The sequence below is a fragment of the Mycteria americana genome, chromosome 1 (genome assembly GCF_035582795.1).
Source record: "Mycteria americana isolate JAX WOST 10 ecotype Jacksonville Zoo and Gardens chromosome 1, USCA_MyAme_1.0, whole genome shotgun sequence".
Lineage (NCBI taxonomy): Eukaryota > Metazoa > Chordata > Aves > Ciconiiformes > Ciconiidae > Mycteria > Mycteria americana.
Genome location: NC_134365.1, coordinates 77,269,862 through 77,283,319, shown reverse-complemented (window position 1 = coordinate 77,283,319; position 13,458 = coordinate 77,269,862). Strand labels below are relative to the sequence as shown.

Sequence of the window (13,458 nt, the reverse complement as noted above, 5' to 3'; positions counted from 1 at the left end):
AAAAAGCTCTGAATATCAAGTTGATAGTTGTATATATCCAAATGCAAAAATGTGCAATGATTTTGATACCTGTGATGTTTACGACTGTTTCTGTTGTAATCACAGAAGTTGACTGGCATTATCTCTCTCTTGCATGGTTGTTGCTTAATTTTTATATGAAGTCTGGTAATTGTATACTAGATTTTTGCTTTGCAATTGCAGTGTATGAGGTCATAAGCGTGTATTATCTAGATTTGCTGATCCTATCAGAAACTTGTTTATTATGTTTTACTGTAATAGTCTGACGTGTTCTTCTGTGCAAGAACATATGACATGATTTGCTAGTCAATTCTAGGTACTGAAAAAATGCCCAGCTTTTCCACGTCTTCATCTTTCAAACAACTTTTTTTTTTTTTCCCCTCTTTTTCTCCCCATTGTGGAACTCTAATATAAGTGTATTGATTTGCTTTTGGTTTAAGATCCTAAATATCAACAAAATTTTTCATTGATACTTTTATATAAATACACAAGCTTGTAAATATATATAGGTACATACATATATATGTGCATACATATACTTTTCTTTTGAAGGAAGACCATTTTTATACAGTCATTTTGATGCTATTGAACATACATTATTTTCTCTAGCGTGCTAGAGATGAAGCCAAGCAATGCATTTTAGACTATCAGGAATGTCCTTTGAAGCACAGGTATTGGCAATCAATTACCCCTTCCTTTCTACAGTTAGTTTCAGAACTAGGATTCTTTGTATTTGTATATGCTTTTAAAATGTCCCACTAATGTATTTGGTTTTTCTGTTGTTTTGTTTATATGTACAGAGGTTGCCAGAATGGAGTTTTCTTTTTATTTTGGAGGTCTACATAGACTTAATAATTTAAAAGATTAAATTTAGATAGGGGAGCAGAATATTTTGCTGCATTGCAATATATTTTTGTGTTAAATGCCATAAGGTTTTAAACCTGTTTCTCATAGCATTTTCTGTTTTCTGCTTCATAGTCTGCTTTTTTCCATCAACATGGATGTACGACAAATGATACCAATGCAAAGTATAACAGTCGTGGTGCTCAGCTTTACAAGGAAAAGATTAAATCTCTTGCAACGCAAGCAACAAGAAAGCATGGTACTGATGTGAGTAGTGTGTGTGTCCGATGTAATTTAGATTTCTGAAAAACTTTCTCTTCTTTCCCTCTACAGTCATTTTAAGTTTCTAATTAGTAATGCAAAGGATTTTCTGTCTTTGGGAGGTACTGATACGCATTGCAGTGAATGGGCAAGCTGGGGTGTAAACTACTTGCAGCTTATCTTTTTTGTTTGGAAAAAGAATATTGAGATAGAGATCAACCTGATATTTCAGGATCTCTGCTGGGTTACTCAAAACATTAATTGTAACATTTGCAGTAACTTACAGGAGTTCCAGGCAGAAAATTCAGGTATTCTTCAAAATGGAAACTGCTTTGTTTTGTAGGTGTGTTCCAAAATTATATTAGTGGTATTGCATTAAAAAATGTCAGCACTTCTCCATGAACTATATAGTGGTTTTATTTTTGCTTTTCTGGAACTGAATTATTATTGAGAAGTACAGCATGTAAAAATGTAAAAGTGCTAATAGAATTAACTACCAAATATTTGTGACTTAAATGGGATTTGATTTGAAGAGGTACATGTGTTTTTTGGTTTTTTCCCTACAAAAATAATTTTTGAAAAATTAGCGAGTTATATATCTCCTGAACTTGCTGTTCTCCATTAAAAAATGGTGAAACAGTTCATGCATGCTATGAAAACCTTAAGTTAGGTTGCTGACAGGAAGAAGTTATTAGCAAAGTATGCAGAATTAGTTTGCTGAGGTGTTAAATAAGTTTGACATCAGTTCTCTTCTGCATACAGAGAAAACATGTTTTGATTGTTTAATTCAGCTTGTTAAAGTCCGTGACCGATTTGTTTGAAGTTGACTAGCTGTGTGGGAATTAAAAGAAAAGCAAGAAAGCTTGGGTTTTTTTCTAATCTATGCATCAAACAGCAAGAAATGTAATGGATTATAATAATTCTATATCACAAATGTTATAGACAATATAATTCACATCACTAACTTCAGAGACTATTTCTTTTGACTTACTAAACAGCTTTAGATGTAAAATATGTTCAAGTAAATATAATATACCATGTGCATTTAAGTTGATGGTTAATTCCCCAAATGACACTTTGAAGAACTGTGATTATCTTGCTTCAATTACAGATTCCATCCAATTGTTTGATATTAATTATGTATTTTTTATTTAAAAATTTTAGTAAGTATATTTCTGAATTATGTACTGCAAGCTTAAGTGATTATGTGCTATCTAAATTGATGAAGTAAATTATTCAGATAATTAGATTTAGTACCAACCATCCCCTCCCCTGTCACATTTTAAAAAATTTCTTCTGTAACTTACTGATTTAGTTGATTGTTGAATGATGAAGTAAGCTTGTTGCACATTCAGTAACCTTTTTGACAGAGGTCGTTATTTTTGGTCATGTATCTTTTGCACATAGTAGAAAGAACCATAAGGAATGATTTGCATATGAGTAACCTTGGAGTGCAGATCACAGGTTATAGCACTGTCCTGCACAATGCTAAGAATGACCTGGGGCACTGTGGGCCCTCCAGCCTGCCCTGAGATCAGGCATAGCTCAAAAATGTTAGTTAGCATCTTGAAAAACTCTGCTTTAACTGTAGCAGAAGTTTTGCGAGTCTGAGACTAGGTGGGAAAATTAATCAGAGTAGCAGACCACACTGATACAATTCCGAAAACTGTTTCCAGTACTGCTATTGTTATGTTTTCAGGTTTTTTTGCTCTGGGAAAAATAAGGATATTAGAGAGAAAATACCTTATATGAGAATATGAAAAAACTTACTTATTATAAAGCTCTAGTGATACTAAATATTGACAGTATTACTGCAGCAGAGTTTATACTGCGGATCTGGTTCGGAAGGAAATGGGTAATGTGAAGGAACACATCAAAGATGTATGAAATAAAATAAAAAAAAAGGAATATCATATATTGAAGCTCGAATAAATTTGTAAGGAAAAATTATGTACCAGGAAAAAAAATCAATAAATTTTTAACCTGAAAAAAAAAGAGTAGTTTTAAGATTAGTGCATTTGAAAAAAATATACTCATGCAATTGTCCTGTAAAATTCTCTCTCTCTCTTTTTTAATTCTAGCTGTGGACAGATGGATGTGGAATGCCACCTGTGTCACCTCAAAACAAAGAGGAAGACTTTTTTGCATCCCATGTTTCTCCCAAGGTATAGATTACCTGTTTTTAATTCTTGTTAGCTTTCTAAACACTTAGGTTAATTGTGTACTCTATGATGAAAATTAAACCCTGAAAGAAAACCTTATAGAGAAAGGGTAGGTCAGGGAATTAACATTTATCTGCTTTTCCTTCTGCGTGTCTCAAAATTCTTCCTGGATGTGAACCACTTTCTAATGTGATAATTTAGAATGACCCAAATAGTAGCTAAAATGTGGAATGAAACTATGGTTTTTTTGTAGGCATACAGCTCCACTTGGACTCATGATTCCTTGCTTGGGAGTGCCCGATTTAAATATACTATGTAATAACTTTGGTTTTTAATCAGTAAAGTTTAACAGTTCTTAAAAAAAATGGGCTAAGCAGAAACTTTTTTTCTTCCTCCGAAATACTTACATCCTCTTTGAAAAAGTTAAAGTAACTTTCTGAAGGCTATTGCTACTGTTGGTTTTCCTTTATTTGTTCCTACCTCCTTAAGGTGATAATCTGTGAAATAAACACAGCATCTAATGTTTCAGACACTCTCTTAAGTCTATTTGAAAAATACCAGTGAAAACAACTTCAGCAATGGTGATCTTAAACTTAGAGCAATTAAGTTGTTACTACACCTAGTATTCCTAAACATTGCAACAATATTAAGTGTTCTGGTATAATTGCTTTCTAGTACAGTTGCAGTCTGAACACCTGAAACACAAGTATGAGCATGCAACATATTTTGGGACAGAGAAGAATTCAAAGAGCTTGGGTATATCAGATTAACCCTTGTTGTGAAAACTCTTCACCAGTTCATATGCATGTTAATTTCCCTGTCATGAGGTTGTGGTTGTGCATGTTGTCATGGTTTAACCCCAGCTGTCAACTAAGCACCACACAGATGCTTGCTCACTCCCCCCCAGTGGGATGGGGGAGAGAATTGGAAGAGTAAAAGTGAGAAAACTCATGGGTTGAGATAAAGACAGTTTAATAGGTAAAGCAAAAGCCACGCACGCAAGCAAAGCAAAACAAGGAATTCATTCACTCCTTCCGATTGGCAGGCAGGTGTTCAGCTATCTCCAGGAAAGGAGGGCTCCATCATGGATAACGGTTACTTGGGAAGACAAATGCCATCACTCTGAATATGTCCGCCCCCATTCCTTCTTCTTCCCCCAGCTTTATATGCTGAGCATGACGTCATATGGTATGGAATATCCCTTTGGTCAGTTGGGGTCCCAGCCGTGTCCTCTCCCAGCTTCTTGTGCACCCCCAGCCTACTCACTAGTTGGGGTGGTGTGAGAAGCAGAAGAGGCCTTGACTCTGTGTAAGTACTGCTCAGTAATAATGAAAACATTCCTGTGTTATCAACACTGTTTTCAGGGCAAATCCAAAACAGAGCCCCATACTAGCTACTATGAAGAAAATTAACTCTATCCCAGCCAAACCCAGCACATTCTCCACCCCTTATTCCATACCATTTACGTCATGCTCAGGTCCCACACTATCCAATACAACCTCATTAACCACCACCCCCCTTCCCATCCTTTGATATCATACACAGATATCATTCCCCTAGTCTGTGAACCACCCCTGTAAAATGCCCATAAAATATCCACAAATGTCCACTGAGTTCATTTAGTCCATGACTTTGGGTTCCACCTGTTATGGTGGTCACTCAGGGCAGGAGAGGTGCTGTGTTGCGTGGAGTTACTGGGCACCAAAGCCAGCTCAGGTCCGGTTGCTGCTGCACTTGCACTGCTTCTTGTAAGGCTTGTCCTCCACTGGTTCGGGTGGTTCCTGCTAATAGTAATTCCTATAACATGCAACTCAAATCATGGGTTACAACAATTTAACGGTATTTCCATTACGATCTCCACCCTGGTCCCTTTGGGCCAGGTTATAGGGTTTAACATTGCAATGAACTCCTCCCCTTGCCCCTGCTCCAGCTTGGACTTATCCACAGACTGCAGTCCCTTAGGGGTGTACCTGCTCCAAGTGGAGCCTTATCTATGCGCCACAGTTTCTCCAGGTGCACACCTGCTGCAGCATAGACTTATCCACAGCCACAGTTACTTTGAGATACACCTGTTCTGCCGTGGCCTTCTCCATGGGCCACAATGCCTTCAGAGATGTACCTGCTCCAGCGTGGCCTTAGCCATAGCCACAGTCCTGTCAGAAGTAAACCTGCTCCAATAGGGCCTTACCCACGGCTGCAGTCCTTCCAGGGGCGTACCTGCTCTGTTGTGGGCTTATCCATGGCCACACGCTCTGAGGTGCTCCGGCATGATCTCATACACAGCCACTGATGCTTCAAGGTGTACTTGCTGCAGCATGGACTCATCCACAGCCACAGATGCTTTGAGGTGTACCTTCTCCAGTGTGGACTTATCCTTGGGCCACAATCCCTTCAGAGGCATACCTGCTGTGGCACAGACGTAACCACGGCCACAGACGCTTCGAGATGTACCTGCTCTGGCGTGGGCTTATCCATGGCCACAGACGCTTCAGGGTGTCCTGCTCCCATGTGACTCCTCCACAGGCCACAGTCCCTTTGACTCGAGTTCACACTAGAGTTCCAGCCTGTCCAGTACAACAGCACAGAAAAAGCAGCGATGCCCTGGCCATCTGCCAGCCCAGGCGCATCGCCATTGCTGTTATCAAAATGTTCCCAGGCACAGCAGAGTCAGATGATAAGCAGTACAGCAGCACAACAAGCAGCGAAAGCGAAGAGCAGCCACTAACGAGCACTAGACTCTAATATACAGTAAGGCAAGCAAGCCCCATGGCAAGCACAGAGGCCCGTCAATTAAAAGCTAAACAGCAATAACAGCTATAAATTCAATCTAGAACATTCCAATCAAATCTGTCGTTATCTTGAACCCTTCGAGCCCCATGTTGGGTGCCAAAAAGGACTGCCATGGTTTAACCCCAGCCAGCAACTAAGCCCCACACAGCCGCTTGCTCACTCCACCCTGGTGGGATGCGGGAGTGAATCGGAAGGGTAAAAGCGAGAAAACTCGTGGGTTGAGATAAAGACACTTTAATAAATAAAGCAAAAGCCACGTGCACACACAAAGCAAAGCAAGGAATTCATTCACTCCTTCGCATGGGCAGGCAGGTGTTCAGCCATCTCCAGGAAAGCAGGGCTCCATCATGTGTAATGGTTACTTGGGAAGACAAACGCCATCACTCCAAACATTCCCCCCTTCCTTCTTCTTCCCCCAGCTTTATATGCTGAGCATGACATCATATGGTATGGAATATCCCTTTGGTCAGTTGGGGTCAGCTGTCCCAGCCGTGTCCCCTCCCAGCTTCTTGTGCACCCCCAGGCTACTCGCTGATGGGGTGGGGTGAGAAGCAGAAGAGGCCTTGACTCTGTGTAAGCACTGCTCAGCAATAATGAAAACATCCCTGTGTTATCAACACTGTTTTCAGGGCAAATCCAAATCATAGCCCCATGCTAGCTACTATGAAGAAAATTAACTCTATCCCAGCCAAAACCAGCACATGTGCATTAGCAGCAAGTAATAAAAACCTATACAAGTTGCGCATATCTGCACCTGGGTAAGGAACACAGTAAAAATGACATAAATTTTTAGTGACTTTCTAGTGTATATGGGATGCTTAAAGACAAAACAAGCTGTAATTTAAATGAAATTTTTAATTATTATTATTTTGGTTATTCAGTTGTGACATTTCAAAATGTAACTTGGTTGTTGTGTTTGTGAGGTTTCAAAAATGGTGCCTTTTAAAGGGAAATTCAGCCTTCTTGCTATTTATTTGTTTTATTTTAGGAACTTCTACTGCAGCCAATATTTTAATGTTTTATAAAAATAAATGTCAGCATCTTTGAAACAGTGAAAGAGTATTTACATTTTACAGACTGGGAAGATTGCTGTATTACTCATAAATGCTCATTGCAAAGACCAAAAAAACCCAGTTATTGTGAATTGTAGTCTAGTGTCTTCACCAGAAGGTCATCTGTCCTGATAGTAGAAAAATAAATGGAGTATTTCTGTTTGCAAAAGGCAACTTGGAAGAATGCTTGCAGTTGAGTGAGAAAAGCATAAACCGAGGCAAGCTAAAGAAGAAGCTGTTTAAGCAGAAAAGTGTTGTAAATATTTTTGAGGTTGAGGACAAGAAGTAGGAACTTGATACAAACCCTCTTAAGAGAATGTATGGGTAGGATAAAGTAAATTTTTACAGCAAACTTCTTGGGCAGCTGCAAAGGCAGGAGGTTAGAGACAAGCAGTCTGTGTACCTCAGGGCAAGAGATTGTTTGGGTATGGATGTTTTGAGAGAGAGATGACAGGGAGTTTTGAGATTGAGGTTTTAGGGAAGAATAATCATGAACTGGCAGTGGCACAGCATTGATGGAAAAGATAATACTAAGCAGATACTGTTGTGACCAGGTCACAAGCCTCCCTGGTGAGGAGGATGTGTCTGAGGGAAGTGGGAGGACTCATCAGGAAGACTTTGGAGGACTGCTCACAATCAAAAATTAAATGTTAGAAAATTAGAAGTGTAAGAGCTTAGTGTGGGGAGAAGGTTTGGTGATTATATGTGAATAAATAATCCAGATTTCCAGTACTGTATTACTGTTATAAGTAAATAAAATTAATAGCCAGCATACAATAAATAAATAAATCTAAAGCACAATTAAAACGCATTTTTTTTTTTGGATGGTAAATGTATTGAAATTCCTGAAAGGGAAATACAGGTGCTCAGGAGTGGTTTGAAACCAGCTTGCTTTTAATAAGGTAGGCATTTCTTGTAACTTTAATAACTGCCCTTCTGAGAACGGATTTTAAACCTAGAAGCTGTAATAATGAGGATCCAATATTAACTAACCAGTGGTGCTTAGGCAGTCTGTGAGCTCAGCACTCATGTTTATTTGCTGTATGTGCACTTCTGATTTTGTAATTTTTTTCAAGGCAAAGAGTACAGAGCGGGTGTTATCAGAGCCAGTTTCTCTACAGCAGAAAACTTCAGAAAATATTCCAGAATGCTATGAAGGTATGACTGATTCTTTGTTAACAATAAGCTGCATTTTTCTGGTAGTCCCTTTGTTTATCCTCTTTTTATCTTACTTTTTATCTTACTCTTTTTATCCTACTTCAATAGTTAAATAATCTAACCATGCTAATAACGCAAGAATGTTGGAGAAGAAGGACTTTTTAGAAGGGTTATGCTAGAATGTGTGAGACTGCGTGTTCCTTTAATAATGTTTAATAGAAATCCAAATTAAAATTTAATTCAAAAGACTTCAGATGAATCTTTGGGTGCCTGCTGCTCTTTTAGTAACTGGTAAAGCTGTGATAGAAATAACACATTACACTATATGTATCAAACAGTACCCTGAGTACCGTGAGTTGTGTTTTGGTATTTTAAGCATTCTAAAGAGCCTTCTCATATTCTTACATTTTAGGACCAGAACATGGACCAAGTGTTGATTGCCTTAGTACATCACCAAAAGCTGCATTAGGTAATGAGTGTAAGCAGAAGATAGCAGCCAGTATAGTGTACCTAAATACTCATTTGTACAGAGAATGTGTATGACTGGGAAGAGAGGTGGAATTCTTACTTTAATATCAGTGTGCATGAGTTAGTTGAAACATCTGAATTTGTGTTACAACTTCTGTTAAACAGTGTACTCCTAAGAAATTAATTTTAGTCAGTGTTGTCCTGGTTTTATCTATCTTATCTTAGCCAACCTGATGAATTTAAATGTGACAGGTATCTCACCTAATAAAGGTGACCATAAATGTTTTACACCTATTAGACTGCTTTAAGTTTTGCATTTAGACCATACAGGTGGAATAGAGCATTGTGCTGTGATTAATGGCCTGTTATTTATGTTAAGCAAACACATCTTGTTTGGTCATAGGTCAGTCTTTCTATCTAGACATAGTTTTTGCTCCCTTTTCAGAAAACAGAACATAAAATTTTAAACTGGAAAAACCTTGTATTTGTAAAACAATATCTTCAATTGTCAGAGTCTTAATTTACTTAACACTGAAGAGTGTATCATACTATAAGTAAGTAAAGAAAAGTTAAGCAAAATGGAATAGCAAAAAATACATCAGTGATTTATCATTTTGAGGATCATCCTGCAGGAGCAGGTTTTTGAGAATAAAGAGCATTGATTCTCAGCAGCACGGGGGTGGTAAAGAAGTGGGGGCTGGGTCTGTCTCAGTGCTTCAAGAAGGTATGGTCTTCATCACTGTTTTTATATACACTTGGTTGGGTTTGGTTTTGGGTTTTTGTTTTTGAGAGCTGGAGGCTAGGAAAAATAGTTAACTGCATACACTTCCTGGTTTTGTCATTTGTATCTTTAACACATGTTCTCATAAAACAAGTGCTTTTCCTGTTTGTTTTGGACATCACAAGTTCTGTCTTACGTGAAGAATCTCTGTTCTGTGTATGCCTGTTTCCGACTAAATTTCAGCTCAAACCAGTTTTTCTGTATGTACAAGCATTCAATATGAGTTGTTGATTGAAAACTTGTGATTTTGGGAGATTTACTCTGGCTCAGGGTAGCTATCAAGAAGTCACAAAACAGTGCCTTACACAATGTAGTGAGTCCTATTAGGGTCTCATTAAAAATATCAAGATAAGGAGTTGTGTCAGACTTCATGGAGAGCAGAATGTAGGTTCATTTGTTTTCTGTGTTTCAAGATTTAATAAAAAGCATTAAGGCTGTAACTTTCAAACTCCAAATACTGTACTTAGGCAGTTGAACAAAGCTGTTCAATCCAGTGGTAGAGTATGTTGTCACCTCTGATAATTTGTGATTTTGTTTATGGTGATACAAGTATGTTTTATCTACAGATAAAACATTGGTGGTTTTAAACATAGCCGATACCTTTCTATCCAGGAAACAATTAATCTTGGAAATGGTACAGGATCACGTGGACCTCTATTCTGATTCAGAATAGCAAGTCCCGCATTCTTCTTCTGTTTACTAGCAGGTAAAACTGAGCTGTAATTTTATTCCTATTATGTATTTGCAAGAGGTGCCATATCCTCAATCAGAGGCAGTTTCCCACATTTTCTTGGAGATATTCACAGCTCCGTTCCCTGTAACTTAGTTTAGTATCTCAGTCTCTTAGTGTAGAAACTCTAATACTTCTAAGGCATTAAAATAAATTCCAAAAACTGTTTTGAGGCTGATATTGAGGAAATTATCTTCTGCAGTTCTGGAATTAATAAAATTGTATGTCAAGTAATGTACATTTAATACTTGCAGAGAACACCACCTTCATAAAAAAGAAGCCAAATCAAGCTAAGAAGGGGGTAAGTGTTTCTAAACAATGCATATTTTTATCTGTATTGTAGATCTCTGAAAATATGTAGATTGCAATATGGAAATGTATTATGTAAGTTAGCATTAAACAGTACTTGTATCAGTGATGATTTATGAAACTAAAATGGAATTGAAAACCATTTCTATATCTAAACAGCCAATGGTGTGTTTGAAAATGGATTATTGTTAATGTGAATTTGTCTAACAGGTTACTGTTATGTAGTAGAGTGCTTCAGATCTGTGGGCATTTTTCTGACCTCAGATAAATTCTAAGTCTGTTAACGTGTATGTGGCTCACTGAACTGTCTAGACTTCCACATATATGTCTGAGTGTCATTTTCTTTGTGCTGTCGGGACCTGAACAGCAGGGTTATATCTTTTCAAAAATGAGTAAAACAAAAATGTGAAAGCATATATTGATGTCAAGGTCTGTATCCCACTTCTCTTCAGTTCTTTTTGCAACCATTGTCCCTGCAGCTCCACTGATGTCCTGTAACCTTTCTTCTCACTTGCTGATACTGGGTTGCAGGGCTTCTTCAGGCTTTCACCTAAGTTAGTTGGCATTGAGATCTTTTTGTAGCAAATCCTGAAAACAGAGGGAGTTCCAATAGCACTTTTGAGTGGTTACATATGCATGTGTGGCATAATCTGTCAATATAAGGTGAGTTTGAGACATTCAGATATGTATTTCTGGAGCAGTCCTCATCTCATGCCACACAGCAGTATGGTATTTGGTTGCATTTATAGATAAGTTGCAGCTGCATTCAATTCAAGATAGTTTCAAGATAGTTTACAGACTTGTTTCTGCATGGGGTCTTAACACTTAGGCATCTGGTCTCTGTAAAGAAGGCATGAGGAGAGTTGAGTATATCAGAATGATGGTTCAAGGAACCTGAAAACTGAGTAAGACAACTCAAGTTAACTCAAGCTAGCTAGGAAAAGTTAGGTTTTGAATGTTTGGCTCCTGAGTCCCAAGAAAATAGCCCTAATATTAGGCTATTAGGGTGACAATATGTTACAGGGAGTCACTTCTTTTAAGTCTGGGCTATTGTATGGCAAAAGATTTTGAAGATTTATTGGAGCAGAAGAGTCATTTAGATTGAAACCTATTATTTCTTGCTCCCACTAGAGGGCCTTAATACGCAAGGGGAATTTCTTATTCTAAGTGGTTTATGCAGGTATGTTCCCTTACAGTAAGAAGAACATAACTGGGTTCACAGGTACATGTACAGTTTGTGAACTGTAGTGTCAGAGCCTAAAACTGTATGTACGTAGGCCAGAGCTTTTACATGAAGACTTTAAAGTGTTAAAAACTTAAGATAAATGTATCGTGAAAATTAGTAATTGCTGCAGTGTTACAGATGAGGATTAAACACATGAGAGACTAAGAACAGCAGTTTGAGTGCTGTGCCACGGGTCTGAATCAGCATCATTGTATCTATTCATATTTGTAGTAATAAGTGTTTTTCAAATCCCTGATAATCAGAATGAAAGAATACATATCCCTGTATTGAAGTAATATGAACTAGAAATATAATTATTTTAAAAGAACGAGTGCAAAACTGGAACCTCTCAGCTGACGTGTTTATCTAAAAAAAGTTTACAATGCTTTGTCACATGCGAAGGCTAATCATGCATACACATATGTACAAAAATTGTATATAGCTCCACTACTATAAATCAGTAAATACCTGTGTACATGTTTATTAAAAATATGAATAAATCGATACTTAATCTGAAGGTAACACACTAGCACTGGCCAGTGAGAACTAATTGGAGAGTCTTTGCCACTTCTAAATGTAAATTGTGAATTAAGTGAATGAGCACTAAATGGTTCCATTGCAACAATTTTTGTTATGCCTATGCAACAAAATAATTATTAAGAAACTAAAGTTGTGCTATATATTATGACATTTATTTGAATATGCCAACTTCCGAACAATTAAAACTGTGATAGTTTCATTACCCTGTGATGGTTGACTGCAGAACTAACTAAATTTGTAAGAGTTAGTAGAGGAAGCATGTAGAGGGTCAAAACATTAAAAAATACTTTCTCTGCTCCAAATTTTCTTTGCTGTTTGCATATGTTCCCGAACAAAGTGTAGTGTTTGCTGTTGCTTTCAAAGTTGACTGTTAAGTCAGTTGACGTGATTGTCTCAGTTATAATGTTGGGGCTTTTGTTTTTTGTTTTTCAATAAATCAAGCTCGGTGCCAAAAAAGGTGGTTTGGGGGCACAAAAAGTGAGCAGCCAAAGCTTTAATGAGATTGAAAAACAAGCACAAGCTGTAGATAAAATGAAGGAACAAGAGGATCTTCATAGGAGTAAGAAAACTGAGAAGGAAGAGCCACTGTAAGTATGAATTATATATACAATGGTAAAACATGAAGTGTAATTTCATGTTAATGAAGTAATTGTCAACATTTTAAATACTGCCAGAGATTAGCTCATGCAAATAAAACTTCAGTTCTTGCTTTAAAAAAAATCTCAAATGTGGATGAGGTGGGCCAAACAGTAATTCTGCTATTGCCCTTTTTTTGCCATTAAGTATATGTTTCTACAGTTGATGATTTACTGTAGAAATAGCCCAATGCTATCTTTAAAAATAGCCTTTGTGTTAATCTTATTTAACACAGAAAATAAGGAGGCATTCTACTGATACAGGTGAATAAAATGTGAAATAAATCTAAAATATGTTAAATTTAAGTATTACCCAGAAGACTCTTGCCTCTTGAACTTTCTTCACCCCATGCTAGTTACCTAGTTTATTTTGTTTTGGTGTGGTGAACTGAATTCTATTTAAAACAGTCTTTCTAAGAGCATAGGGAACATACAAATATTCAGCTTTATTTGTACTTATTGGGTAAGAGTTTCTAAGCTGAAAGC

The 13,458-nt window shown here is 37.4% G+C and overlaps 1 protein-coding gene across 3 annotated transcripts in view; it reads left to right on the top strand.

Annotated features, from left to right (window-relative positions):
- The window catches only part of ARFGAP3 (ARF GTPase activating protein 3), a 40,823-nt gene that overhangs the window by 9,688 nt on the left and 17,677 nt on the right, over positions 1-13,458 (top strand). For all 3 annotated transcript variants that reach the window (XM_075507002.1, XM_075507013.1, XM_075507023.1), the window contains exons 4-9: positions 997-1,128; positions 3,204-3,287; positions 8,203-8,284; positions 8,697-8,753; positions 10,518-10,564; positions 12,779-12,924. In XM_075507002.1, coding sequence (XP_075363117.1) covers positions 997-1,128; positions 3,204-3,287; positions 8,203-8,284; positions 8,697-8,753; positions 10,518-10,564; positions 12,779-12,924 — 548 coding nt within the window. The remainder of the gene's footprint in view (positions 1-996; positions 1,129-3,203; positions 3,288-8,202; positions 8,285-8,696; positions 8,754-10,517; positions 10,565-12,778; positions 12,925-13,458) is intronic.